This window comes from Parus major, chromosome 3 (assembly GCF_001522545.3).
Source record: "Parus major isolate Abel chromosome 3, Parus_major1.1, whole genome shotgun sequence".
Taxonomy (NCBI): Eukaryota; Metazoa; Chordata; class Aves; order Passeriformes; family Paridae; genus Parus; species Parus major.
In genome coordinates this window covers 64,915,019-64,942,745 of record NC_031770.1, presented here as the reverse complement: position 1 = coordinate 64,942,745, position 27,727 = coordinate 64,915,019, and the positions used below count along the sequence as shown (strand labels likewise).

The following is a 27,727-nucleotide window of genomic DNA, read 5'->3' as shown; positions in this document are numbered from 1 at the left end:
GTTCTCTCAACAATTCCACTGAAACAGTGAAGTCTGCTTCAGAGCATGAGATTCATTCTACTTCACTACATCAGGAACCCAGATTTATTTGACCCTGCTAGTTTTCTTCCATTATTTATTAAGATCTATTAACATTTTTCTTCACTGGGATCACTGGTGATTTAATCTGCCTTGTATATTCTATGTCAAAACTTACAGGCTTTTTTAGGTCCCAATTTATCTTGGCAAGAGATTAAATATGTTATAAGAGGCATCATTTTGCCATCTCAGAAATGTCTTTGAGCTTAGACACATGCCATCCAAAACAAATTTGGAAAAGCTTTGACACGCCATCAGGTCCATTAGGATGGATCACTTCTAATCTCTGTATTCTGGCATGCCAGGAACAATGATTTATGGCTGCCAATTGGTTCATAATGGAGCTGCATGTTCCAGCTAAAACTAATCAACATATTTTGATTATTTAAGTGTTTACTATTAATCATAGCAAGTCTAAAATCAGTCAGAAAATTCATCTGATTCCACACAAAGCCAGCCTGCAACATTATGGGCACATGTAAATACAGATGCTGCTCAATTAAGTTTAAGCAGCTTAATCTGATGCTTGAAAGAAAATTAAAATAATCACATTCCCCACATGGAAGAGAGGAAAAACATAGCTTCACAAACTACTTTGCATTATACACTTTGCACTTAGAGAACAAACCACCACTTTTCTCAAGGTTTTAGTATATAATCAAGCTAACCCATAAACACTGTTTGTTATGTTTTGTCTTATTAAACTTTCTGCCTCTCTGGAGTAATGCAGCCATTTCACGTTCATGATGATTGAGAGGAAAGCCTGCTGAGTGCTGTTTGCTCAGGTGAGAAAGTGGTGTCAGTTCAAGTCCTGAGATTCGTGAAAGATGAGCAGGTTACAGAGCTCCAGGCACTTGGAAACTGTCAAGAGTTGTAAATGCCAAGATAAAATAGAAAATAAGCAGCAATTATTTCCTAAAGCTAAGTCTAAAAATTGATGAGCATGACTTCAGTTCAGCTGAGGTTCCATACCATGTTTCTCTCGCTGTAAACCTATGTTAACGACCATCACATGTAGTTTGCCACCAGCTAGCCATGACCACTAGCTCTTCTTTTTGTTTATTGCTAAATTAGTAAATAGTGTGCACTGGATGGCATTTTTTCTTAAAGAATATGACAAAAAGTAGAAAATACGGATTTTCTTACCTCTGCCATACATTTACTTACCCCTCTTTGCGGAGAGAAGCTCTGTATAGGTTTAGACATAGACTATCTTGCACAAGCCAGTAAAGAAAACCACAGGTGAGATCCAAAGTTACACCAACCACCTAAGAGAAAACAGTCCAAATAGCAATTTGAACACACCTTCACTTCTGAGGTAAGAGCCCTTAGGCATAACAGTTGTCTAGACAATATCATGAGTAGCTAGCTCTTCATTGGCAAAAACAGCATTACTACCATGAATGTTTATTCTAACACAGAAAGAGATAGCACTAGAAAATAATCAGGTCCCTGGTGGACACCTATTTATAGCAGCTGATGATTTCTGGATAACATTTTTTTAACACCTGTCACAGTGTTCATCCCTGGAGTATCTGAGTACCTCAGATGTGATGGCAATAGCATATCAAGAGATTAGTGGAACTACCTATCAAAATACCTCTCGTATTTTAGCATTCTTTGTCTGAAAGAGGTGGGTGATAGCCAGTCTGAAAGTCAGAATCACCTTTTGAAAAAAGTATTTCAGGTCTTTTGTCTTTGTTTTCCAGCTTTGATTTTATACAGAAACAGTTTAAAGTGTTGCATTACTTATGGAAAATAGATGCAAAATATTAATTCATTTATTTGATTGAGCAGGAAATTTGAATATTTAATTTTTTTGTAAATAATTTATCATTAAATAAAGGGGGAAGGAAATTAAACAATCTTCCTGTTCTTTACTTCAATGTTTCATTTTCCTTTAAGGGAGGTGAAAGATTTGTTGTTTCTTTTTAATAGGATCTAATATTCAAAATAGAGTTTTCTTGTTTCTGCAGTAAACAACAGATTCAATACCATATGCAACAGTAATAAGAATCAGACATTTAATAATCTGTTCTGTGAATAAAAAAGAATTTGCTTCCATAAGTTAGTCTGCTAAATGTTATCAAGTTTAGTCTATTTTATATCATTAGCACAGCTTACAAGTTGTTTGGGGCCTCTCTGAACATGTTTTCCAGCAGCTCTCAAACTTCTCATGCAAACATTAGTTGTAACTATTCTTTTACAAGCTTAAATTTCCATTATGTATGTAAGTGGAACAGCCTTTTTTTTTCCTAACTCTTCATTAATAAACTGCAGAAGATGATGACAGGAAAGCAAATGCTATATCACTTGGTTGTCTGTTGCTCCTTATGTAATCACATTCTTGACATATTTCTGTTGACATTGTATGTCAGAAAATCAAGGTTTGAATGATTGCTCCTGTAGGTTGTCCTGTTAAAAATATCTCGCAGTTTGTATGTGCCCAAGTGTATATTTAGTCAGCCGTGCTATATTTTATCCCATTTACCTATACTCCCCCCAATGCTCAACACCAAAAGACAAGTTCCTGAATTTATGTTGCTTTTTTGAACATTTAGGTGGTTCTACCCTACCCCATTTTTTTTCCCCTGCAGCTATTACATTTTCCTATAAATGTGTCCATCTTCTTTATCCTGATCCCTGTATCACCATTATTAAAAGGCAAATAAATATTTGTACTATTCATTTTCAGGAGTTAGGCAGTAGTTTAACACCTCCCTTCTGTTATGCCTCAAAGAGAGGCAAACATTTCCCAGTTCATGAGAGGTATTAGTCTCTGGGCATGACATGAATTTCTGGTGGTGCAATGAAACTGAACATCATGAGATGCAGGATGAACTTAGGTATTTGAAATATCTTTTGACTAAAAATATTGAAATGACACCTAAAGGGTCCTGGCCCCACTTCCATATAATGCACTTTGCTGCTCCCCTATAAATTACTTTTGCTCTAGTCATGTTGTACAGTGTAAACAACTAAGTGGTTTAGAAATTCTATGCCAGATCCTAAGTCAAAATAAATCAGAGTAGCTCTGCTAAAATCAATCAAGCTCTGCCAATACATGCCAGCTGAGCTAAACAACTGATCAGAAAATAAAATAATTGCCATAAAAGGATCTAGTTCCTGCCAAAGAAATTACACTTTCAAAGCTCTGCCTTTGTATTTGTTTAGGAAACCTGCCATTTTCACAGTAGGCTCTTCTATTCCTATTCCTAGCATTCAGATTTCAAGCTAAAAGGAAGTACAGCTACAAACTGCTGAAGATCCAGCTGAACAGCAATTCTTTATTAGAAAAACAGATGGTGAATACCAGTATGAACCACTCCACTGTGTGGAGAACACACTTTAACTGTCAGATAACAGCAATTAACTATTGCATCTGTGTTTTAATACTGAGGTAAGACATGTTCTTCTCAGGTAAAGGATTTCATTGTGCAAGGAAAATACATATTATTACCTGTGCAAACATATATTTGCCTCTTGATACTGAGACGATAACAACCAGCTCAACAACTCCACCATTAAAAAACATTGTGCTGCCCTTTTTTTTCCTGAGAGTTTTATTGAGTTTTATTTTAATAAAGAAACACCTGTCAGCTATAACTGGTCACTTCTCAATCTAGACACTTTCACTTGGCTTTTTGCCTGTGTGCATCACAGCAGGAGGCTGAGTTCAGGAAGTCAGTGCATAGATTAGGGCAGCAGAGAAGCAGAAGAGGAGATGTTTGTTTGTAGGAGGTGTGAATAAGTGAATGGTTGAAGGCTGGTATCACTGACATAGAGAAAGGTGCAGAAAAAAAAAATAAAAAATGACAGGACCAGACAAGCAATCATCTTGCTGCCAAGGTTCTTGAAAGCAAGAACAAGAAATTTGAGGTTAGCATGAGGTGATCCAGAGAAGCAAATAGTGATTCAAAAGAGAAGGGCAAGGAAGTTGAGGTTTGACACTCAGAATAAACTGGAGCTTGTTGGTCCTTTGCCACAGATCATCCAGAAGATGTATGCTAAGTCCAAGTGTGCCACTGAGCTTGGACAATACATATCTTTCCATGGAGACAGTTCACACCAGCCAGCTTCCACAGAGGTAGGGAAGCACTGGAAGATAGATAGGTCCTTTGTGACACAGACTTGTGTCTCATGTACAAAAGTTTTAACATTCTTCTGTATGCAGGATTACAAGTAGAGTAGGTGGAACACCAGAACCTGCCTTCCTTCTTCCCAAGCTCTCATGAAAGTAAAAGATCACAGGAGTAAAATCTCACAGGAGATTAGCTGGCCTTTCATGGACTAAACTAGGCCAGGTTTGTTTGGTTTTTTTTTTTTTTAAATAATCACAGAAACACCAGATTCTTTTCTTTTGGGAAAGGAAAGCGAAATGTTCTGGGGAATGATGCAAAGCTAACTAAGAAAGATAAAACTGAAAGTAACGCTAAAACTGAAAAGGGTCTTTTAATGACAACATTAACCTGGGTTAATGGACAAAAGGGTCTTTTTAGACAACCTAAAAGAAAATACTTCTTTAGCAAGGGCTATGAGGAGGGAAGGAGGGAGTAAAGGAAGGAAGGAAGGAGGGAAGGAAGATGCTAAGACCCTGACAGATTTTTTCATGAGAATACTCAGACTTGGAGTTCTTCCATTGTGTTGGCAACACCAATCCTCCTATCAAGAATGAAGTCAAATCTCACATGGTGGCAGAGGCAGGATGGATTTAGAGAAGACCACAATGACCTGTGAGGAGCCAACAGCGAACCAAGATTTTAGGAGACTTGACAGGTCAACAGAGATATGGAGGTTATCTGTGCAGGCCTCAGAGCATAACAAAATGTCTTCAAGTAGGAAAAGGGAGCTAATGAGCTTCCACATACTACAGGATCTTTGGTGAGCTAGCTACTGGTGGAAACAGCATCTTTATTTTCCCTCTCTTTCTACTTCTGCATGGGACCCATTCTCCACCCTAATACAGCTAAAACAGCAATCCCCCATCCCTTTTCCCCCACCTAAGCTGCCCAGTGTCTTTACTCACTCTTGCAAGTAGGCCCCTTCTCTCTGAGGAGCTGCTCTGCTCAGCACCAGCCCTTCACAGCCTTCTGGAGCTCCTTGTGAGCCTGGGGCAAAGCAAGGGGGCCCAAGCTGGGACCGGGCCTGTGTCTGGTTTGGGCAAGCAATGAAGAGAGGATGGGGAAGGGAAGGGATGGGTTGGGGAAGGAGAGCCTTGACAAGCCTCAGGGTGTTGAACTTTCTGTTCCTGCCACCACATGAGGGACAGGATCAGGAAAGATGGAGAGTGTCAGTGGCAGATGTGGCACCTGCAGCTGCACTGTGGCAGCAGCAGCAGCAACAAGCTGTGCCAGGCTGCAGCAGGGGCAGATGCCTTTCCCTCTTTCTCATCACCACAGGTAAAGTCTGCTTCTGGAACACACCTCTGCAGCCTGAAATGCAACCCTGGTATCCCTGGCAAGTGCTAAGCCTCAAAACTGGCCTTGACAGGTCCTGCAAGCTGGGGAAACATCACAAAAGAGGCAGGATGCTATGAAGCTCTGGTTCCACATTTTGATGTGAAAGCCAGAAGTGACCATTAGACAAATTGTTTGGGAAAAAAAGAACCTTTCACATACAGGAAGAAGCAGCATTACAACCACAATTTTGACAGCTGTGAACACTGACTATATTCAACAGTTCTAAATACTAAAACACACACCACCCCTCCACCCCATCTCTCACAAAAAGAAAGAAAAGTAAAAAAATCAGTCACCTGTTTATCAGAAAACTGTAGCTGCTCTTGTAACATGAGATACTCCTCTCCATTCAATCTTGTGGTCTCCACCGAATACATTGTGGCCCAGTACAAATAGCCATTTACTGAATCCACAACTAGATCCTTCACTGAGAAGACAACATGAGCTACAATGTCTATATGGCCTCCCCACAGTGATTTTCTATAGATCTAGGGACAAAAGAATTGACTTTAGCATCACATCTAAATGATCAGCTATGATCAGCTGAGTGTACATTAGTGACTTTTCCACAGCTGTTTATCAAAAGACTGTGCAAGCCTTCAGCTTTCAAAGCCTAAACCTTTTGCATTCAAAGTAAAAGGATGAAGAATAATGCAAAATTATTAGTTCATTTTTGCCAGAAAGTAACAAAAGGAAAAAGCTGAAATAGCTTTTTCCCTTCGCTTTCCCAGTTTTGGCAGCCTTCTGTCTGACAGAATTTCTCACCCACTTCATATTCACTATTCACAAGTGTAAATGAGGGTGCAAGGCAGTGTGAAATCTGGCCTCCTAGCTCCAGTTTTTAAAACAGCTTCTGACTTTGCACTTACAAGAAATGAAAAGCATAATTTGACAGCACTGCATAAATTAGCACTACAATTTTGAAGTCAGATACCTTTTAAATAATTCACATGTCAGTGTTCCTGATATGAGAGTGTACAAAGTGTAATTGTAATTATTTTTTAACTGCAGTGATCTGCAAAATATCACAGAGCAGAGGTCAACCTTGAAAATCTCTGTGTAAACAAATAACGCCAAATTTGATTAAAATAAAGTCCATCTACTTCTTGGATGAGATCAACAGGGCAGCCTCCATTTTCATTATCTTCATTTATTTTTACAATATTGAATCCAACAGAACTGTTGATAGCATGTTTGATTTGCACCTGGTGAATTGCATGTTAGTGAATATTTTACCCCAAACTTTTGTATAACTGTGGAAAATAACTTAAGGAAATAAAGATCTCCTTGTTCTACACTATAATAGCAAAGGTCCAAATGTATCTCAGGTTGCAAGAAGTAGGCATTATTTTCCCAAATACTGCCTTACAGTCTTTATTATTGACTTAAGGGATTTTTTTTTTTTCTTTTAAGAATGCAGCTATACCTACCGTATTTGCTTTGCCAGCCCAATACAAGCACTGACCCAACCAATCAAAGGCCAACATCCTTGCATTTCTGACGTCAGATATGTAAGTGTTCTCTGTGGTACCCTTTCTTTTGTTCAATGTCCAGGTCTGAACTTCCCCCATGGAATTAATCCAATAAAGAGTGTCATTATACCAATCGAGGTCTTGAAGAAAAAAAGGGAAATGTTAAGCATTACGCAAACATGCAAATAATATAAAAAACCAAACTCATTGTTTTAAAGAATAAAAATCAGTCAGGCACTTCAGCTTTTTAAAAATCAATACAAATGCACAGTTAGTCTCAGCTAATGTGAAGGTAGATGCTTCTTTATAGGACATAATGTACATGTATTGTACATATATAGCCTGGATTACTATAAATGCATGGCATATGTTAGGATGCTGGAGACAGAGCTATTTAGTTCAGAGGGTTGATTTTAGCTCTGCTGTAACTGTGGTCATGTCAGAAGTGTTTCAGTAAGGATTAATTTGACTGATAAAATAGAAGAAAGGGGGATGAACCCAAAGGGTCAGCTCAGTGAAGCTGCTGTACTGCCCTGCACATTCAAGTCTAGAGAACTCTTGAAATTTATGGAGAGCTAATAAATGCCAAAAAAGCCTGTAGCAGCAGCGTGTGATTTGTTTAGCATGTACCTGAAACATTTCCTATATGAGGATAGAGGAGTTCTCCTGGCCTGTAGCTGTCCAGTCGCTGCTTCCAGAGACCTTCAGGCCCCACAGCCAACATATAGGGCTCTTCTTCAGCTGCAAAGGAAGAAAACTGCAGTTGTGCACACCAACAAGCAATTTATGTATAGTATTTCTATTTCAATAGCAGTGGTTCCTGTTTCTGGAAAGTTGCAAAAGTGCCTTTAAAACTGCCCCTGTCCTGAGGAATAAAGGACAAAGAAGAAATGCATGAAAATGTCATAATTTGAGAAACTCAGACATTCAGGGTTGGTTCAGATAAAGAGCAATAAGGCAATTTGGAATTGTATTAGATGCTGAAAAAACACTGTGGGTTTGGACTTGTCCTTACCAAAGTCACGTAAAAGTCACCCCTAAGTCAGTCCAGTGCCCTAAGCTGGAAGCTATTTTCCCCTCAGACACACATTAATTTGGGTGGACTAGGTTTAAAGAAACATTCCAAAGACATGGAAATCTCAGACATTTTGCACAAATCCATATCCTCTGATATTCTATGCTCAAACCAAGAATGTTCAGCATTTGGTGAGCTGCACTTTTCCACAAATTGTCACTGACCCTCAGGGCACTGCACAAACCACTTCATCACAAAAAGTTCTTTATAGAGCAATGGAAAAGGATAACACCTCTTTTACCATATCAAATAATGCTTTTGATAGAATACTTGCATTAGAAAAATGTAGATAAGTACCAGTAATAATGCATAAATAAAATTTAATATCATTATTCTAGTTGGAGAATCTTACTGCTTTAACTAAAAGCAAATTTACTTATCCTGTATTCTTTAATATTTCTAAGAAAAACTCTTTTTTGTGCCCTTCATTTTGCAGTCTTTGCCCAAAGTGTGTGCCTCACTGAGTGGGAAGATTTATACACACTTTGTTCTTCGTTTTTCCTGTGTGACAAAGCAATTCTCACCTTCTTCTAAAGTTGTACCTCTAAATGACTCTGACCACGGCCCTGCACCAGCAGGAGACACAGCTCTGACAGACACCTCATATGCTGTGAAGCTGGCCATCCCTTTCACTGTAAGCCTTGTGTTACTAATATTTGAGACAACCCATTCCTCTTCAAATGAGTGCTGGGGTGACACTTTCACATCGTAGGTCCAGTTCTGCCAAGCAGATAAACCTGTGTGAAGCAAATAATTGTGTTATTACAGAGTAAATGGCTGTAACTGGTGATACATATCCTTTGAGAAAGATGTATATTGGAGACTCCTCTTAAAAATGCCAATATCAGTGGAATTAAGAAAATTTACACTCTTTGCCTCTGGCCCCATGTTTCAATCCTCCCAAGAAGAATGCAATCAGAACAAAAATTTTTCCCTGGCCAGGTATTTTTCTCCTAATCAAATACACATGCACAGAGGGTAGAAACCATAGCACAGTCACTGATCAAGAGTCATTACACCTCTGTCATGCATTTCCTGTGTGATATCAGTACTCAGCAATACTGTTACTCCATAACATACTTAAGATCAAGCTTTGCTTAAAATCCTTGCAGGGAACAGATGAGTTGCCAACACAAACTTCTATTGATTAAGACAGACAATTTAGCTATTTTACTGGCAAATTATGGGCTAAATTTTTCAGAGGTAACTCCATAACTTCCATCAGGATCTGCTGTTGAAGTCACTAAAGCCCAAATCAAGAAAAAGGAAGCTAGAAAGTTACTTCTCTAGAAAGAAGTGGATCTTCAGGGAAATCAGCTGAACTTACTGGTTCCAATGGCACGGTCAGGTGGCCTCCAGCTGATCACAGCTTGGTCCCATCCAAACAGAGCCGTGACAAGACGAGGAGCAGTTGGTAAAGGAAAGGGCTGAGTTGATGGCCCATAGAAAACCAAGTTGCCAAAGCCAAAGTAGTCTGGGTACACCAAATTGCAATCCACAATGTACTCATTGAAGCTAGAACTTCCCACTGGAGAGACCTCCTCGTGGAAAACTGCCGAGCCATCTGTGACTGTAAATGTGTTATCCTCGTAAACAAAGCTCTCCATGTCATTAAATGGCACGTGTGACCGCAGCGTGTGAAACTCTGAGCCATCAAGAAAACCTGACACAAAGGCCTGTTCTGTTTTGTTGAAGAAAATGAGTCTCTTAGACTGGAAGTTGATTGTGAAGGTTCTCAGAGCATTGGATCTCACCACTGGTGAAGCTGTAGAGGCGGCGCCAGGAAAGAGTGGAAGGTTTGCTCTGTATATTCCATCCTCCAGGAGACAGAAAATATAACTGGCCATAGACCAAAATAAACTCAAATAACTACAGTGCAAGTCTGTAGACAAGCCACAAATATTTTAGCAGTTAAAACATGTGCCTGTCTTTATGCACAATAAAAAAATGCTTTTGGTACTATTAGTATATATACGCTGGAGGAGCAGACACATCAGTTTTTACCTTTTGGAAATTTGCATAGCAGATTATTGGAGAATATTCTTCTATAATACCTTAAATGCTAAGCATGAACATTTAAAACTCATATAACTTCATATTCATAAAAGCATGAAATTTCTGAAACTCAAATTTCTGTATTGAAAAATCTTTATCTCTTCTGCTAACGCTGTAAAGAAGAAAATGCAGGAAACAATACTGCATGGCACCTTTCTTGTTCCAATTGTTTTGTAGCTTGCTATTTGTTGCCAATTGCACTTTTATTTTGTTAACTTAAGTGCTTGAAACAGAAACCTAGATGACTAATGAAGTAGAGAAAATTAGAGAGGAGCTTTATAGCATCTTTGTCACCAAGCACTCAAAAGAGTTCACTTACCCATTATAGGGATCAGCTATAACCTTCCTAGGGGATTTCAGGTAAAGAGGAGTGATGTCTTCAGCTACAGTGCAGTTCTCTAAATGGCAGACATGTATCTGGGGAATGAGAAGAAAAGCAGGTGATGCATTCATAGGGTGTTGGCTAATGAGCAGACAAGCTGGCCCGAGATTCCTTCAGGGGATGGAGAGAGTGAAACACCTCTCTCACAGTCCTAGGTCCTTCTGGGCTCCTGAGTGTTCAGTCAGCCACATATAACCGTGTACACAAAGCCATGACAGCACAAAGCCATGACAGCTTACCCTGCAGCTGTCAGTCATACCTCTAAGCTGGAGGGAAAATTGCATATCCAACTGCCTATACTCAATTTGGAGGATTATAGGCAAACCGTACTTTGAAAATCATCTGGCAGGGAAGGGAAGTGCTTTTCTGATCCTGGAAGCAATACCTTGGAATTCAGAAATCTCTGCCATTGGTCTGCTCATCTACAGCTCATTTGTATCTTTCCATCACTACTGCTTTTCCTGCTCCCTGTTCCATGTGCAGTAAGTAAAAAGTCAGACGTGGCAAGAGGATTAAAAAAAAATCCCCCACTAACCATTATGGGTGAGTTTCTAGTCCTCTGTACATTAGAGGATTACATGGGTACATGCAAAATCTGACTGTTAGTGTAACTGATGTTTTATGAGTAAGAAATCCAGTGCAGGGTTGCCATCTCCGTTTTTACTTCAAATTGAAGCAGATACAATCTGAGCTACTGCCATTGTATGAAACACTTAACATATTTTGTCAATTATGACAGACAATAAAATCACTATCTAATTATCTGACCACCTTCCTGAGGCAGAGTGGATGAATGAACAGAGTAGATGGGTAACCAAGAGAAACAGTGTGCCTATACTGAATATGAGGAGGGTGTGAAGTCAGTCTCAAAAAACAAATTAAAAACAAAACAGTTATATCCTAAGGAGAAAAATAAGGCCAGGAGCCAGAGTTCCACATAGGGTATTTACTTTAAATATGACCTGATAATTAAGCCTTTCTTCTTTTTCAAATTATAAAATATGTGAATATTAATGTTATATTAAAATATATTTTTGTAATTATCATTTGTGCATACATATCTATACATAAATCGTATTTTCTCATGTAAAATTAATCATGTAATGGTTCAAATTAAGCAAGAAATTAATTAAGTGCTAGACTTTTACCTTTTCATTCATGACAAAGTATATCTTCTGGTAAAGCCAGTCTACTGAGATGGATACAATATTTCCCCAGCCAGCATAAAAGAGCTTTAGGTCAGATACATCAGACATATTTGCAACTCCTTTCTCCCAGATAGAATTCCCTTCAGAAAAATAGACAACTTGCTGATAAATATTCACAGAAATTCCTAAAAACAGAAAGATATGTGCACACAGATAATATAAAAAAAGTTTCAGTTATCACTTAATTATTCTACTTGCCTTAAAAATATGTACTTTTCAGTCTGCAACCCAACATCGTCTTTGTCAGAGAAAAGTTAACTGTTTTTTCTCCTCACTTCTAGTATTCTTTCAGATAATAAGGAAGCATTCCCACGTGCTATGTAAGTGACATTATTATGGAGAATTGCCCTTCAGAAAGGTAATCAGACAATGAGAGGACATGTAATATGCAAACCGACACTGATTGCCCCTCTACAGGTCAAACAGATGCAACTGGCACCTCACAAAGCACCTTTCACTCTAGAATTCAATCTTGAGATAATCTGTGCCGCCTCTGCACTATCAAAGGCTATTTAGTCAGTGGCAACATTCTTTCTCTAGAGCCTTTGTGGCTCTGTGAAATTTGGTAGATAAACTCAGATTTCCACAGTGTCACCAAGGACAGTGTAGATAAGAAACGTTAGAGTGGTGAGTAATTTGAGATAACATGGTTATCTGGTGACTTTGGCTACTAAATGCCTCATCAGTATGCTAACACAATAGAACTCTCTTTTAACACTTGGCATTATTTTATTCAGAAGTTTGAACCACTTCATTTCCCCATATTCCCGTTGAGAAAAAGTAGATATTAATTGCAGGGAAACATGAATTCATATTACCTCAATTTAGATACCTACAATGTAAAAAATTAACAAGCTGCCTAGATACAGTGCAGAAAAAGTTGCACTGGGAAGAACGATTTTTCTCTTCCTAATGCCTGTCACTTCAAATACATCAAATCAGGTCCTGAAAGTTCCTATTTCTCCTGATTGACTATAAAGAGAGACTAGATACTGTCTCAGGCTATGTGAGGTGAATTCTGTCCTTGGTGAAAAGAGGTCTTAGTTGCACTTGACAGAAAAGGAGAGAGCCCAATCTGATTTTACCTGTGATGTTGTGGACTATAGCACCATTTGGCAGGCATTGAGCAGCTTCGAGGAAGTGTTCTGTGTATCTCTTCCTTAAAGACTCTTTTCTGGATAGAAAGAGCCACGCTGCTTTTTCTTTAACTAGCAAACAGAAAAAATCAGAATTTAGATGACAGCAGCATGTTGCTAACTCAGATACTTCAGTAACAGACATGCATATGACATGTACCCAAACGTCTGTATGTACCTATGAATATGTTTTTACATTAGCAGTGACAGACCAAAACTTAAACTCTGTGAGTGTTGAAAGTATATGGAGTTATTCACCATTGCAGCTGATTCTGGCTCCTCACAGAGAGTGGGAACACACCACGTGAATTTCACGTCATCATTCCTGCAACAATAGTCAGTTCCCTAGCGTGGGAAAGTAAACTGAAGCAAATGAAGCCTTACTGACTTGAGGAAATGAAGGCACACATGACTTCAAGATCCAGCAGAAATAGGATATTTAACCCCTCTGAACTTCTTTGAAAACCCCACTCCAACTAGAATATTATCCCACAGCTGGAGAAAAGCAAGGCAAGTTCATGTATGTCATGTGTTTTCTTGTAATGATTAGTGATTTATTCAAAAAACAAGTACTTATTACAGATAAAGATGATAATGGGATAATATCATCTACTTCAAATGTGATAAACTTACTAATTTTTTTTTTTTTTCTAATATAGTCACAGAATTTTAAGTCAACAAGGATAGTTTAGTCACATTAACTTCATGCTTATAAAGGCCCAAGTAATTTACATCAAAACCTCTGCAAATAGTAAATTTGTGTCTGGCCTATACATAGCCCTGGGAAAGATAACTTGCCTCACTTCTGAATCTCAAATCCTTGGAAATCTAGCACACACCCCACTAAATTGATTGTTACCTTCATTCTTAAAGATGGTGTATTATTTTGAGTATGATTTTGGCTAATTTCCATTGGCAAACAATCCTTCCCTTTTTTTAATCCTCTCCAGTTTAAGCAGCTGTCTGCAATCAGATATCATTTCCTCATATGGATATCACAAAACTGTGATCAAATGCTGTCTTAATTTATTTCCAGATAATCTGCATAGATTGAGCTGCATGTATTTCTCACACGATGCACACACTGCGAGTAATTTCAATAATGATGCCTTCAGAGCGGAGTACAAGAGGCCAATATTGCCTCTTTATCTCTTTTCAAGTAACATTTCTTGCAATCTACAGCAGCAATCAGATTCTTTCCCTGACTCTTCTCAGGGCTCAGACCTACACAGCTCAGTGCCTGATGCAGTAACACCACATCTGGACATGGTGCATGAGGAAGGGCTGCTCCTGCTCACGTTAGCACAGAGAGAAAGCATGTGCCTGTGCAATTTGGGGGAAAACAACTGAAATTTTGTGTGGAGACTAATAAGGGGGGTGAGGTGGTTCCCCACCCCCATAAGGTGGAGTTTGGGGGGTGATAAGGTTTGTTTGTTTGTTTGTTTTCCACCTTAAATTAACTGCTTGGCTATTGGATCGCTGTAATTAACAGAGTCTGAGCTTTTCAAAAATGGCACAAATGTTTATGAGTCAGGGTCAGCCAACCCTAGAGCAAACCTCTGTGGGGTTGTCAAGTAAGGAAATATCAGTGTGTCTGAGCTAATACACACACACATACACACCAAAAAAAAAAATAGTAATATTTTAGAAAGCACTAGAGAAGCAAGTTCAGTTTCTCTAACCAATAGCAGAAAACTGGCAATTCAGAGACAGTCTTGGAGTGTTTTCATAAAACTGAAGCATTTCCAGGTGTTTGACAACTGAATCTTTTCACAAGAAGGGAAGTCTTATTTTGTTTCCTAAAAGAACATTTCCATAACATCGATTTCACTCTTATTTGTGTTCTGTCTCAACGTGTATCTTTCTCTCCCAATTAATTTATAATTCTGCAATTATTTGAGCAATAGCTATAGTGCATCATTACCTTCAATATTAATTTGTTGATATAGTAAAATAAATACCTCCATGAAGGAGCAAAAAAAATTTTTATGATTTCACATGTTTGGTTTGAGATAATTGAGAATTTTTAACAAAAGAGTTTCATGTTAAGTATCTTATATTAGAAGAAGTGTATTTGTCTGAAGGCTGTTAAAATCTAATCTAGAAAATGGAATTATGTTTTTGCCAGTGGCTGCCTCAGACCACTGTGGTGTTTTTCATTTGTAATACAGCTCAGATCTGTTTGGGCCTAGCAGTTGTGCTGCCTTAACATGTCCACAGCTGAAGAACAGGACCCTCTCTGATGTGCTACTGACCCCTCAGTGCCCAACTCCTTGACACCTTCACAGTCTAAATATTGGTGTCCTCTGCCAGGTAGGGGCCAGGCCAAGGAACACGAGCTTGTCCCCAGGAACAGGCAGTGATAAGGACTCTGCTACTCTTGTACCTTTGGATGCAGGTGTTGTGATGTTGGCTTCAGCAGGGGGTCCAGCACCAACCTCATTGACAGCCACAATACTGAACCTAGGGTACATCAAAGAGACAGGCTTTGGTTGGTGGGTTATTTTGAAAGATTACCTAAAAACATTTTATCAAGTAGGGAAGCTGCTATAGAAGTGCTTCACTTTCAGAAAATGCCTGTTTAAATATGATGCTCTGGGAAAATTTAGAATAAAAACAAAACCAACCAAAGTCTGAATTTCCCAAAGGCAGAACAACAGAATCTTCTAAGTTGCAATTCAAAATAACTCAGAAGAACAACTCAACTTCATTTCAAAGGAAGATCTGTATTTACCAGTGCAAGTAGTATGCAGACCTTTGTGGTTAATAAAAATGAAATAATTTTTCCAGATGCTTAAAGGACTACGGAAGATTGCTCTATCTTTCTCCTGCTACACTAAAAACATGCCACACAAGCCTAAAAGAATTAAAAATAGCAGCTAAGAAAATTCAGCCTCCCAGCCCCATATCAAGTTATTTTTCCTTCCTCACCATCTGACTTCTGCAAAAGCAGCCAAGTTACCCAGGAGAACTCTCTTACCTCAAGGAAGGTCTCCTTGCTTTTGGCAAGAATGTAAGAAACTAGCATAATTGTGCAGAATTATGACCTCATACCTGGCCACATTGGCTATCTTTTCTTTTTTGTACCTGTAAGTGGTGTTTGGGAAGGTGGAGTAGAACTGAAAGCTGTGCCCTCTTGAGGCTCTCAACAATTCATGATTCTCACTGGTCAGGAGTAAGTTATATCCACTAATCAATCCATTTGGAAAAAGTGGTGGAGACCAGCTAACTTCAACAGTGTTTGGACTTGAACTCTGTATGTCTTTAATGACAGGAGCTGTTGCAGGAACTGCAAGACAGAAATATCTGAATCCCGGATTTGATGAATACATTAACTGTTTTTAATTTTTAAATATATTTTTAGGTTTTACACATGCAAATTCATTTATACATATAAATTTATTATTATACAATAAATATTATTAGGGACAGTTAACATTTCAGCAACATTTCAGGTTTTTTTTGAATGTCCAGGAAAACAGGACTGTGTTTCAATCAAATATACGCATAATTATGTCCAAAAGTACCCCATGTGCCTGCACTATTTTGACCAAGTCATTTTCTGTGCTTGCTTTTAAAACCAAAAGCAGGGAGAAGCCCTAAATCTTCTAGGTGAAGCAAAAAGAACCTATAGTTTTTTAGTTTGGTCTTCTGCAGCTACCCAAGAGACGACATACACATGGGTCTGAAGATTAGGCACCGATGTTTTCTGCCAAAGAAACAGCAATGAAACCCAAATGTTTCTATTAAGGTCCTGGAAGATGGAATTAATAGTGCAACTCATTACCTCCATAAGCACGTGTCCGGTAGCTGGGACTAGGTGGAGAATGGAGCTGCAGCTGAGATGTAATGATCCAAACTACCTGAAACACGTATTCTGTGAAGGCCTGCAGGTCTTTGACGGTATATGAAGTTTCAGATACTACCTAGATTAATGTACAAACACAATTGAGCTTTTCCTTCCTCCAGCTGCAGCTACTATGTAGGATCTTATGAAGGCAAAAGAGGCCTCATACAACAACATACATATTTCAGGATAAAAAAGGGCAGCATTCCAAATTTAATTAAGAGGAAATTCTGAAAGTTATTTGCAGCATAGACTTTGATTTTCCATCTCTTTAGAACATTTTCTCTTTCTTCAGAACATGGCACCAAACCCCAACAATGAGCAAGTGGATTGATGCAATAGTAAATTTTAAGAAAAAAGTAAAAAAAAAAAAAAAGCTAAATAGTAGCATATTATAAGATATGTATTTTAAACATATACTGCAGGTTTCAGATAGAAAGGATCCTGGTTACGCTGAAATATTTATTGCCTGAAGTAATTGCTTCCTATTATTTCATCAATGATTCATTCAGAATAACTCCCTGCTTAGCAAATTATCTTTACCTTTGATTTGTGGCACCAACTTGTCGTGCCCTGTAAATTGATCCAATAGAGATGATGGCAAGATAACAAGTGTACAGATGACGCAAAAGAACAAATTATGAGAGTAACTCTACTGAGTCAGAACAAAGGTCTTTCTAGCCAAGTACTGTGCTTTGACAAGAAGCAAAAAAAAAATTCTCTAGGGAGAAGCATTAGAGAAAAAAAAAAAAAAAAGCCTACAGCCATTCTTCTCCTGAATACTCTCACTGGCATTTCACAAGCATGGCTCAACATGAAACAATGGGAATATTTGCATTTCGTAGAACTCAATTTTTTCTTTTGCTAATTTTTCCAGTCACTTTTCAAACCCGATTTAGTAATTTTAGCAATTTTAATATTCAGGAGTTTAATTTTAGCAATTTACCATCCACACATGCCAGGAAGCAGCTGAAAATTTCAACTACCCATTCAGTGAGAAAATATATTTTGCTAGTTTTGAACCTGCTACCTGCTAGTTTCCATCAAGGTCCCTAGTTCTTACTGAAAGTTGAAGAAATGGGGAATAATCCACTCCTTCTCAGCTTCCCCATGCCACTCACGATCTTGAAAATATCTTTCATGTACCTAACATCTTAGGTACATGAAATATACAGGAAATAGATATACATAATATACCTAATAATATTTTTCTAAACAAACAAACCAACAAAAACAGAACAAAAAAGAAATAAAAACACCTAAAAGCAGAGACAAGCCAATTTCCTTACAAAGTAAAAGGGGGTGTCCTCCCTTACCTCTGTGTACCTCCAGTCACCAGGGAGCTTGTTGAACTTCCACTGGATAATATATTTCACCCCAGAGATGTTAGCTTCCTTCCACCCTAATGTGACACTGTGGTTTCCAATGACAGATGCAAACGGTGCACTAGGTTTGTTCAAGTAGTCTGAGGGGAAAATACAATATAACAGTAAGAAAAAAATATTTCATGGTAATCCCTGCATCTCAAAGGTATAAACCTTTTACCTCACACACCTAAAAGCTGCGAAGCCCATAAAAACACATAGAAGAATATATTAAAATGCTGCTGAGTAACTTGCATGGCATTTTAAAGGCAGTTTGATAAGTCAGACAGAAACAGGCCAGGTTCAATGTAAGCAGTTGTGATTACAACCCCATACTTGTGTAAGTACATTTTTAGTTGCAGCTACTTAGTAAATTTTTTTCTGAATAAAAATGTAGAGAAGGCATGAGAGACTTCTGAAAAGGTTTTCAAGGGGACTATTTCAATATTACTGTATTGGCCCAAGGTATCATCCTAAACAGCTAAGACTGGATTCAAAAAGTCTCATGTCCATGAAAGAGGGAAAAATGTTTTACTCCAAAATGAACTTCAGTGTATTTGTTAAAAGAGAGTGGTAGTTTTCTGATTAATGAAAATACTCAAGACATTCCTATTTTTTAAATAAATCCAGATCATAGAACAAGACTATGAATTTGTCAGACTGTCAATTGGATACAGGACTCTATTCAGACTTACTTAATGCTTCAACTCCATATGCATCCTCTGCACAGCTACAGCCAAACTTACAGGAAACTGCCTGTGTAGGGTACAGAACCCACTGGTTAGCTTTGTGTAAAGGCAAACTTCCTTCCAGAATCATTTTAAACACACACAGACACATTTTAAACATACAAATTCTGTGGACATTTTGCAGATACACAAACCCTGTGGAAATATTTTTATTAAATCTAAAAAACTACCATGAACTCACTCCAAAGATTTTCTTGAGAGCTTTTTCATCAATTTACTGGGCCATGAATTAAAGGTTTCCTCCTTACACACTGTCCCATTGTAGAAAGCATGAACATGGGCCTACATTAAAGTTGGAAATAGACTTTAGTGATGACCATGGAGTTAGGAAGACAAGGTTTTGACTAGTTATTAATATATTCCACATGTTACATTTCACCCTTTCCTGCTTCACGTATTCCCTGTGAATGAGGCACGTTCTTACAATGTATTTCCAGTGAATTTTCAAAATAACTGAAATTAGCAATTTTTAAGAGCAGCCATGCTAAACCACCCTTCCTTTTCAGCAGCTACTCCTTCTGTTACAGTTGTGCCTACAGGCTGAAAACATAACAAATACCCCAGGGCAGTGAGCTCCACACTGATGTGCTAAAAACAGAAAATTCCCAAGTTTTCAGTTCAGGTAGGGAAGATGTGTCATTCTGCTTTTTATGTAAAGAACTTAAGAAGAAGTAGAAACATGTTCTAGGTGGGTCTCAGTAGCTTTAAAATTACATGCAAGATCGAGTCTCCTGGAAATCCAAAACTTTTGAGAAGTGGTGATTTGAGCTTTTCTAGGCAGGATGTTTATTTGGGCTCATTTTATTCTGCAAGTTCATTCAGGCTTTAAAGTCTTGAAGTTTTCTCCATACAGCAGAGAGCTTTCAAGTGATAATCAACCTTTAGATCATTCAGAAGCAATTCATTATAGCAAGTGAGGAAAGTTTTAATTGCTCTTCCTATGATTTGAGGAAACACACTTCCGGCACCCTATGGAAACTGATAAGACATGTTATTTCAGACAACACAGTTGCAACCAAGACAGATTTGAAAACTTGCTTAGCTGTATATTCCTATATACATTATATCACATCTAGACATTCATTGCCAAGTGCAAGCACTTATAATGTTCTTCCAATATTTTCATATTCAGAGAAATAAAATGTTTTCAGTTAAATTATCACCATTGTTTGCAGGTGAAAATTCAGGTATTTGCACATATATATTATCTACACTGGAGCTTTAATTTATGACTAATATTTATTTGTTTTAATGGGCAGTGTCCCCAGATTGCACACTTTTGGCCTCATTTATCACACGTATTTCTGAACATCTGTTTTTTGTTGTGTTATACCTTCTTCTGATTTTTGTTCTGAATCTGAACCATAAATCCAATTTTTGCTTGAAGTAAGAGGATTGCTAAAGCTCCTAACCTTAAATTTTGAGGGAAATTTGCCAGCTGCTCTACTTGAAAACCATAAATCCTCATATTTTATCCATCCATCAGCAACGTTACTATATAAGCCACAGTCTGATGTCTTTTCTTGTGATTATTCCCATGAAATTCAATGGCAATCCCCTGTTCCTATATGGAAGGAGAAATACTACCAGATTTCAGTCCCAAGGTGCATTCAGACCACAGAATTGAGCTAATGCCAAAGAAAAAGTCCGACTTTTACTCCCACTCCTTTGCTCTTCAGGCTGCAATGACCTAATCCTCTGGATGCAGTGACATGGTGCATGCCTGACATGTGGGTAGTCAACTCAGTCAGTCAGATCCAGTGGAAAAGTAATCCTAAAAAATCCCCTGCAGAGTCAGAACATTTAAGTGGCATATTGCATGACCAAAGAGGCAAAAAAATCCCCCAACACAAAAACACCATAACCCCACACTCATTTTATATTTCTACAAAAGTAATTTGGTTACCTCTTGGACTGTTCCTACACTCCAAAACTGCCATTTAGTGCATTAGCAAACCCTTGTCATCATCACAATTTGATAGACTAAAAAAAGCATTAAAAAAAAAGAATCCTTTCAATCAAATTTCCAGGTTGCCAATGGGATTGTGTTCTACTTGTGACTCTCTCCAACTCCTCCATCACCTCCTTGAAATGTGTTGCTTCCATCTGGGAGCAACCTTCATCCTGGTCTCAATAGTGCCAAACACAATCTTTCAATCATCTCATCCCCACCCTCCTATCCTGCACTCTGTTCATGCTGAAAGGGCCCATCTCTTTACCAGCACTTGGTTGACCCATATTCATCACTGTGAACCCCAGTCCATCTACAGCACTCCCCACTTGAGATCTCTTTCTAAAGGGCCTTGTGTTGCCCCTTACTACATTGTGTTTTATTTAATTTAGACTCTCTATCCAGTCAAGAGTTTTGTCTTCTAGCTCCCACTCTTTGTTCCCACTTTTCACCAAGCTGGTATCATACCAGCCTTAACAAGCATTCTCTCTGGACAGTCTTTGATGGAATTAATGAAAAACTGGATGGACAACACTCTGTGAGAGTGCAGAACATGGTTTGCATAGGTCTGTCTTGTTTCATAATACCGAGATTAGTCTTCTTTACAGCTACGTTCTTTGTCACACAGCAGTTTTTAATGCGAACCTGGCCTTGCTCATCATGCTGAAAAGGTACATAATTCATTCTTCAGCTTTAGAGAGTACAAAACAATTAGATCTGAATTGATAAGTGTGTGTATCTACATTGCATTTCCTACCACTGTGTGGATATAGCAACTGTGGAAATAGTGATTTATTTTTTTTTTGGTATTGCTCTGATGGTATTTACTTACCTCACATGCTCTAGTGTATGTCTCGTTCTGCCAAGAAACAAATTAATAAAATGTGGGGTTAGCATAAATATAATCACAGAGTATTTCAAACAGATAATACCAATTTATTAGAATTTCTTACAGTGAAAGTACATTACAAAACCTTATCACTGTCAAATAATGAAAGAAGGAAAACCCACACTTGAAAAAACAGAAAGTCAGCATTAGCATGATGCTAAGGTTGAATGAGATTCAGATATTCAAGAGATGCATAAAAATGAGAAGTTTAAAAGTTGTCATGGCTGTTGTCCCAGACCAATGGTAGTTCTCATCCAACTGGTTTAGTAAAAACAAGAAATCAATCTATTGAGGGCCATGTGCTTCATTTACATCTGCATGAAACTCTGAAACAGCCCCAGTAGAGTAAAATCCTGAAAAGCACTAGTGCATTCTCACTGTCTAAAAATCTGTGTTGAGCTTAATGAATCAAAAAATACATATATTCTGACAAACTCAATGAAAACCTTTGATATTACAGGCAACTTGCATAATAAGAATTACTAATTTCCCAAATCAGAATTTATAAGGAACTGAGAAAAAATGTAGACATTACATCTTTTGATAGCAACACTGCTCTGATTGGATTTTGAATGTCTGCCATTGGATAAGATACTCAACAGGCTGGAAACAAATGCTATAGAGCCAAAGCTCAGGTAATACTCACACATTTCAGTGGACAGTCGGTTTGCACGGTTGCATTCCAAAACTGACATCCTTGTGTACACTGCAAAGACAGAGGATGGCTTTAAAAATTACTTTGAAAGCAGAATTCTAAAGGGATACTCCAGCATCATCTTACCTTAAAGGAAGATATGGGTGTTATAAGGGTCAGATCCTACAGTAAAAGGATTATGTTATATAGTGCCCTTCTTAATGCAAAACCAAATACAAAGGAAAACAAACTCAGTCTTGTTCTGGGAATGAGTTTACTGAGCAGGCTATGATGTGGCCAGCACTCCCACCCTCCCAGTTTTATTTCACCACTTGTTCCCTGTGCAGAAGCAGCAGACATGCAGTGTGCAGGACAGCAGAGCACAGAGGAAAGCTGTTCAGCACAAGCCCTCCCACATGGGCTCGCCAATAGGCATTGGCTTTAAAACCATGAGTTTGAAGAGAAGTAATAAATATTGTGTCATTCAGTTTTGATGTTGGATCTTTCTTGTTTATGCTGTCCCATATACTTCTTAGTGGTTGTGAAGGTTTTTCGTTTTAAAGGGAAACTGAAACAACTTTACAAGAGAAGACTAATACTGAGTGTTGCAAAGCCTCATGAAAAATATAGCGAAGATTTGATAACACTGAGCAAAGATACTCAGAAACTTAAACAGGTGAGTCAACCTTGCTATGTATTGTCATGACAGCACAGACTTTTATGGCCCCAGAATCATAAATTGCCCAGCCTAACTAGATACGAGGTGCTGAGAGGCTGCTTGCCACTAGTCTGTGTATAAAATACTGAAGATTGAATTCCCCACTACTCTTCAATGAATATGTATAATCACTGATACTGAAATTGGCAGGAAAAACTTTCTAACACAATCTGAGCCATTAGAAACCCAGAATTCTTTATCTGTGCAGGACAATCAGAAGGACATTTCCATACTTTTGTGTGTATTGTGAGACTTTACAACAAAGTATTTATCCACTATAATCATACATATTCATTAAAATGTGTTTCTCATCTAATACATTAACATCACTTTCCTAGAACTAATTTTCATGTATCTCCCTCCTCCTGGAAGTCCTATTATGGTCCTGAAGGTTTATCAAGAGGGGTCTCTGGTGGCCATATACAGTGAATGCTTCAATATTAAAGGTGACCTTTCCTTGAACTTTTTCTCTGGCCATGTGATGCTGCTTCTTGCTGCATAACTTGCAAAAACCCCACTGTAGTCCTCTTTATCTGCTTCTCCACTGGTTCCAGCCATGCTTATCATCCTGCATGCATACCTTTACATACTTTTATATTTTCTTTTTGCCACTTAGTCTTTAATCTCTATTCAGCAGCTTCAGGAGAGCTGAAAATTTTTATTCTCTGTGTCATTCATCACCACCAGCTTGAATTGCATCTGCAATATGAACTAGGACATCAGCTGAAATCCTCCAAGAATGCTCCTATGGAAAACTCACGTTAAGCCCCCATGACAGACACAACCATTTGAAATCCTAGAGAACTCTAAATGTTCAACAGTTAAAAGCTTTCTTACATTGAATCACCGAGAAAATAAAATAAACTACTTAACTGTACAGAGGTAACTGAATAAGACAGTCTTAATGATTTGCATGTTGGAGGCGACACTAGCTTTGACTCATTGTCTCAAAAATGAAAGGTTTTGAACTTTGTATATCACAAATGTGAACATAACTCACAGCAGAGATCATCACCCTTTACACATTTTCTTTAAATAAAAAATATGAAGCCATGTCTCTAATAATTTGAACCAAATCTACCCACTCAACTTAGTGACTTATGCTAGACAGGCAACTGTGCACATTTTCATGGAGTCTTTGAAAATATAATTGTACCCATTGTATTCAAATAGCAGGAACATAAAATGTCGGTAATTAACAAAGTAAACCATTACTCACCGCTCCAGTGATGTCACTAACATTGCAAAGGTTAGTAATTCCAAGTTCTCCTCCCTATAGGAAAATATATAATTTTTTTAATCATTTAAGAGAATCAAAATATTTCCCAAAAATTCTTTGATTAAAACACATTAAATTATTGGCTCCTTGTAAACCAAATTTTCTTCAGCTGATGTTTCCTCATCTGAAGAAATTTATTGTTGACCCACCAGTAGCTTCTCACTTGAGATTAATTTCAGAGATACCCTCAAAGACATTGGCAGAATCAGATGGTGTGAATCAAATTATCTGAGGTAGGAATTTGGCTCTTACCTCCCCATTCTGGTTCACTGAGTCAATAACAAATGCTTCACAAATATGTTGGGCTTAAATGACAAAGCCAAGCGGCTTTGACCTCTTGGGAGACGAAGGACCTTCCTTCAAGCTCAATGCCTTTTGTCTGGCCACCTTGAAGGAGTTTTACCCAGCCATATGGTGATCACCACCACCCTTCCTCTCCTGCCAAAAGTGCTCTCCAGCAAACTGTTTTTTCACATCATTCAGAGTGTGCAAAACCTATCACTGTCACTGAAGTGCAAATGATTTGAGGATGTATGCAACAACCTTAGAGAAGCTGAATAGCAGCTCTTAAATTTTTGACCTGAAACCAGGCAAGAGCAGCCTTAATAAAACAATTCTCATGAAGAAATTTTCAGCACACTGCATACAGTGTGACAATAGTGAGGATCAAAGCTGTCACCAAAAAAATATCGAACACAAGTAGACCAGAGGAGAAAAATAAGATTTACAACTCTCAAAGATTACATTTTTTACACCTGAATCAATACATTCACTGAACATAAATGTGATTTCCCTGTCTTTCAAAGCTGAAAGGAAGAGCAACTTATTTCTTATTCTGAATTAATTTAAACTCAAATCAAAGGATCCCCATTAAAGTTATCATTGCATGATAGACTCCTATCAGAAAGCAATTAACTCTTTCACTGGTGCAAGAGCTCCAAATAGTTTCAAAGGAACTGTCAGGCAAGTATATGAAATAAAATAGATCAGGTGATAGTTCTGTGCAGCAGGTTTCCACAATTAGCACCAAGGCACAAAATGTCCTTTTTACAAAGCAAATATACACAGTGGTGTAAAACACATCAATATTTCTGACAAATAGAAACAGGGAGGCATCTACTGAAGGCAGAATAATTGTATAGATTTCAGAGGTTTTGCTTATCTTTGTCTTGCATCCTTAGAATGTCTTGCACAATATTCTAAGGAATATTAAGAAAGTGTAAAACTAAGGATCTTACCACTAATTTTAATACTTACAGAACTAGCCACAATTAAAACCAGCTAACTTAAAAATTAAGCTGCAACTAATTTCAGGACGGCTGTGTGTGTCATAGAAAGGAAACTTCTTGTGACTTTACAGTTTTCCTCAATTATATAACAAAAGCCCCGGACTAGACTGAAATGAATGAGTGAATAAACTGAAAGAATAAATGTTTATCTTCCCCACCCTCCAGGGTCTGGGAAGGGTCTATCATTTATAGTAATTGCATGGAGTCAGAGTAGTGGGATTTGTTCCTTACCAGATTTCATAAATTCAAATGGTAAGCATTAATTCTCAAATTCTGCTCTAAGTAAAGCACATTCTGTGGAGTAATTTTGATATGTAATACGAAGTTCCTATAGTGCTAACAACAATCTGTACTTAAAATGATTTTGAAAACTTACCAGGTTACTTGTACATAAGTTCTGACAATTCCTTGAGAAAGCACAGTACACTGCAGAAATCCATAGACAGTAAAAAGCAACAGGACTTCTCAGCAGGAAATCCCACAGGCAAGTGTTCTTCATAACTCAAACAATTTCATCTATTAATCTGACACTTCCCTTGACTTGGCCATACAAACTCCTTCTAGTCTAGGTGACGGAGATGCAACCGTGACATTTCTGCATGTCAGATCATTGAAATACTTTTTGAATCCTTGTTTACACTCTGCTCCTTCAACAACTTCCCAGCTTCCTGGAGCGCTTGTCTTGAACTTACGCAACCTCTATTTCATAGTTTCTTATTAAGCCACTGAAACAAAAGGGTTGACCAATGAAAGTCAGTGTGTCTACTTACACAAATATCATTAACGTAAAAAGGAAACTAAGTGCAATGCTTTTAATCAGGTGCTCCAAGCCACACAGAAACAGGGAAACGGTGGGAAAAAAATGGCCTAATGTTAATTTTTTATTAGATTAAGCTATTTCTAAATATTTTTATGTGGATGCAACTAAGAAAATTTGTTGGTGACGATGAATAATTTTGTTAGAACACCATTGGCCACATCAGGCAAAAATTTTAATTAAACTTTTTTTGAATGATTATTTGCAAATGTTCCATTTCCACACCAAAATTCCATGCAGAACAGACCTGTGTCTGCCTTCAGATGCAACCTAGACACAAACTAATCAGAGCCAATCTGCTAGTGGTTCTCTAGATGAGGAGGCACAATTTTGTACATACAAAACAAAGTAAATTTGCATCCATATCATGGAAGAAAAATGAAGGTGATTGATAAATCATGTGTCTGATTTGAACAGTGGTGAAGAGTCTTACATAAAGTTGAAGATTCATGTTAAAGAGGTCCATGGAAAGTCAAGCTTAAGACACATCCAGGTCCTGGTCTGTGGCACATCTGAGCTGTACCAGAGTAATTCTGCAGTAGAAAATCAGCTTACATACACATGTATATATATATATATATCTATACAAATGTTATGCCATTTTGTGCATGTGTATTACTCACTATAAATCAAATGTGCTACTTTATAAATAATACAGCATTCTGATGATCAGTTGAGGCTAGCACATCCTGTGATTGCTGCTTAGAAAGGGTACCTGTTTTTCCACCATACCTTTCCAAGCCCCATTCAATTGCCAAGGAAACATTTCTGCAATAAACCAGGCTGAGAACCTGGTTAACACTAATCCAGCAACAGAAGAGGTGAATTGGTTGGCATTAACCTGATACTGGTTTTTTTCTGACTTGGGCTCTAGTTGTTCTGTCCTGTGTTGTTCTGTCCGTGCAGTCAAAGGAGTAAATGCACCAAGGCATGAGGAAAGGGAAAGACAGGCTGGAGACAGACAATGTATGTCGGGAAACATTTTGCTCAAAGTGGTCCAAGGCAGGGAAGGCTTTTAGGACCAGATTCCTTCCTTTTCCTCCAGTTGTCCTGGAAAGCTTTGGGGGCTTTCCTTGTGCATTATCTCAGTCTCCTCACCACTACTCAAGGGAACTTCCAGATGAGAGGAAGGTTCATCTAGGGTGAGATTTGCTTTCAGCTATGCAGGTCTGGGGGAATTACTGCCCAGTTTGCTTCTCACTTCCCCACTCCAGAAGGATGCTGCCCCCACTCCAGCCCATAAGCAAAGCTGCTCAAGGAGGAGCTCCTTAGATCCAGCCAAAATAAGCCAGTTTAGTCTGACTGCTTAAATAGTAGGTCTCTGC

The 27,727-nt window shown here is 38.1% G+C and overlaps 1 protein-coding gene across 1 annotated transcript in view; it reads right to left on the bottom strand.

Moving 5' to 3' along the window:
• Positions 1-26,231, bottom strand: part of ROS1 (ROS proto-oncogene 1, receptor tyrosine kinase) — a 69,618-nt gene extending 43,387 nt beyond the window's left edge. The window contains exons 1-18 of the mRNA XM_015623534.1: positions 25,962-26,231; positions 24,237-24,290; positions 22,312-22,371; positions 21,609-21,635; positions 18,772-18,832; positions 18,029-18,177; positions 16,653-16,791; positions 15,953-16,154; positions 15,252-15,328; positions 12,815-12,937; positions 11,670-11,854; positions 10,459-10,556; positions 9,412-9,923; positions 8,609-8,821; positions 7,640-7,750; positions 6,968-7,149; positions 5,834-6,025; positions 1,246-1,346 (exon numbers count right to left, since the gene is read on the bottom strand). Of these exons, the coding sequence (XP_015479020.1) occupies positions 1,246-1,346; positions 5,834-6,025; positions 6,968-7,149; positions 7,640-7,750; positions 8,609-8,821; positions 9,412-9,923; positions 10,459-10,556; positions 11,670-11,854; positions 12,815-12,937; positions 15,252-15,328; positions 15,953-16,154; positions 16,653-16,791; positions 18,029-18,177; positions 18,772-18,832; positions 21,609-21,635; positions 22,312-22,371; positions 24,237-24,290; positions 25,962-26,084 (2,609 nt within the window). The 5' untranslated portion in view covers positions 26,085-26,231. The remainder of the gene's footprint in view (positions 1-1,245; positions 1,347-5,833; positions 6,026-6,967; positions 7,150-7,639; positions 7,751-8,608; positions 8,822-9,411; positions 9,924-10,458; positions 10,557-11,669; positions 11,855-12,814; positions 12,938-15,251; positions 15,329-15,952; positions 16,155-16,652; positions 16,792-18,028; positions 18,178-18,771; positions 18,833-21,608; positions 21,636-22,311; positions 22,372-24,236; positions 24,291-25,961) is intronic.
• Between the last annotated feature and the right edge of the window lie 1,496 nt (positions 26,232-27,727).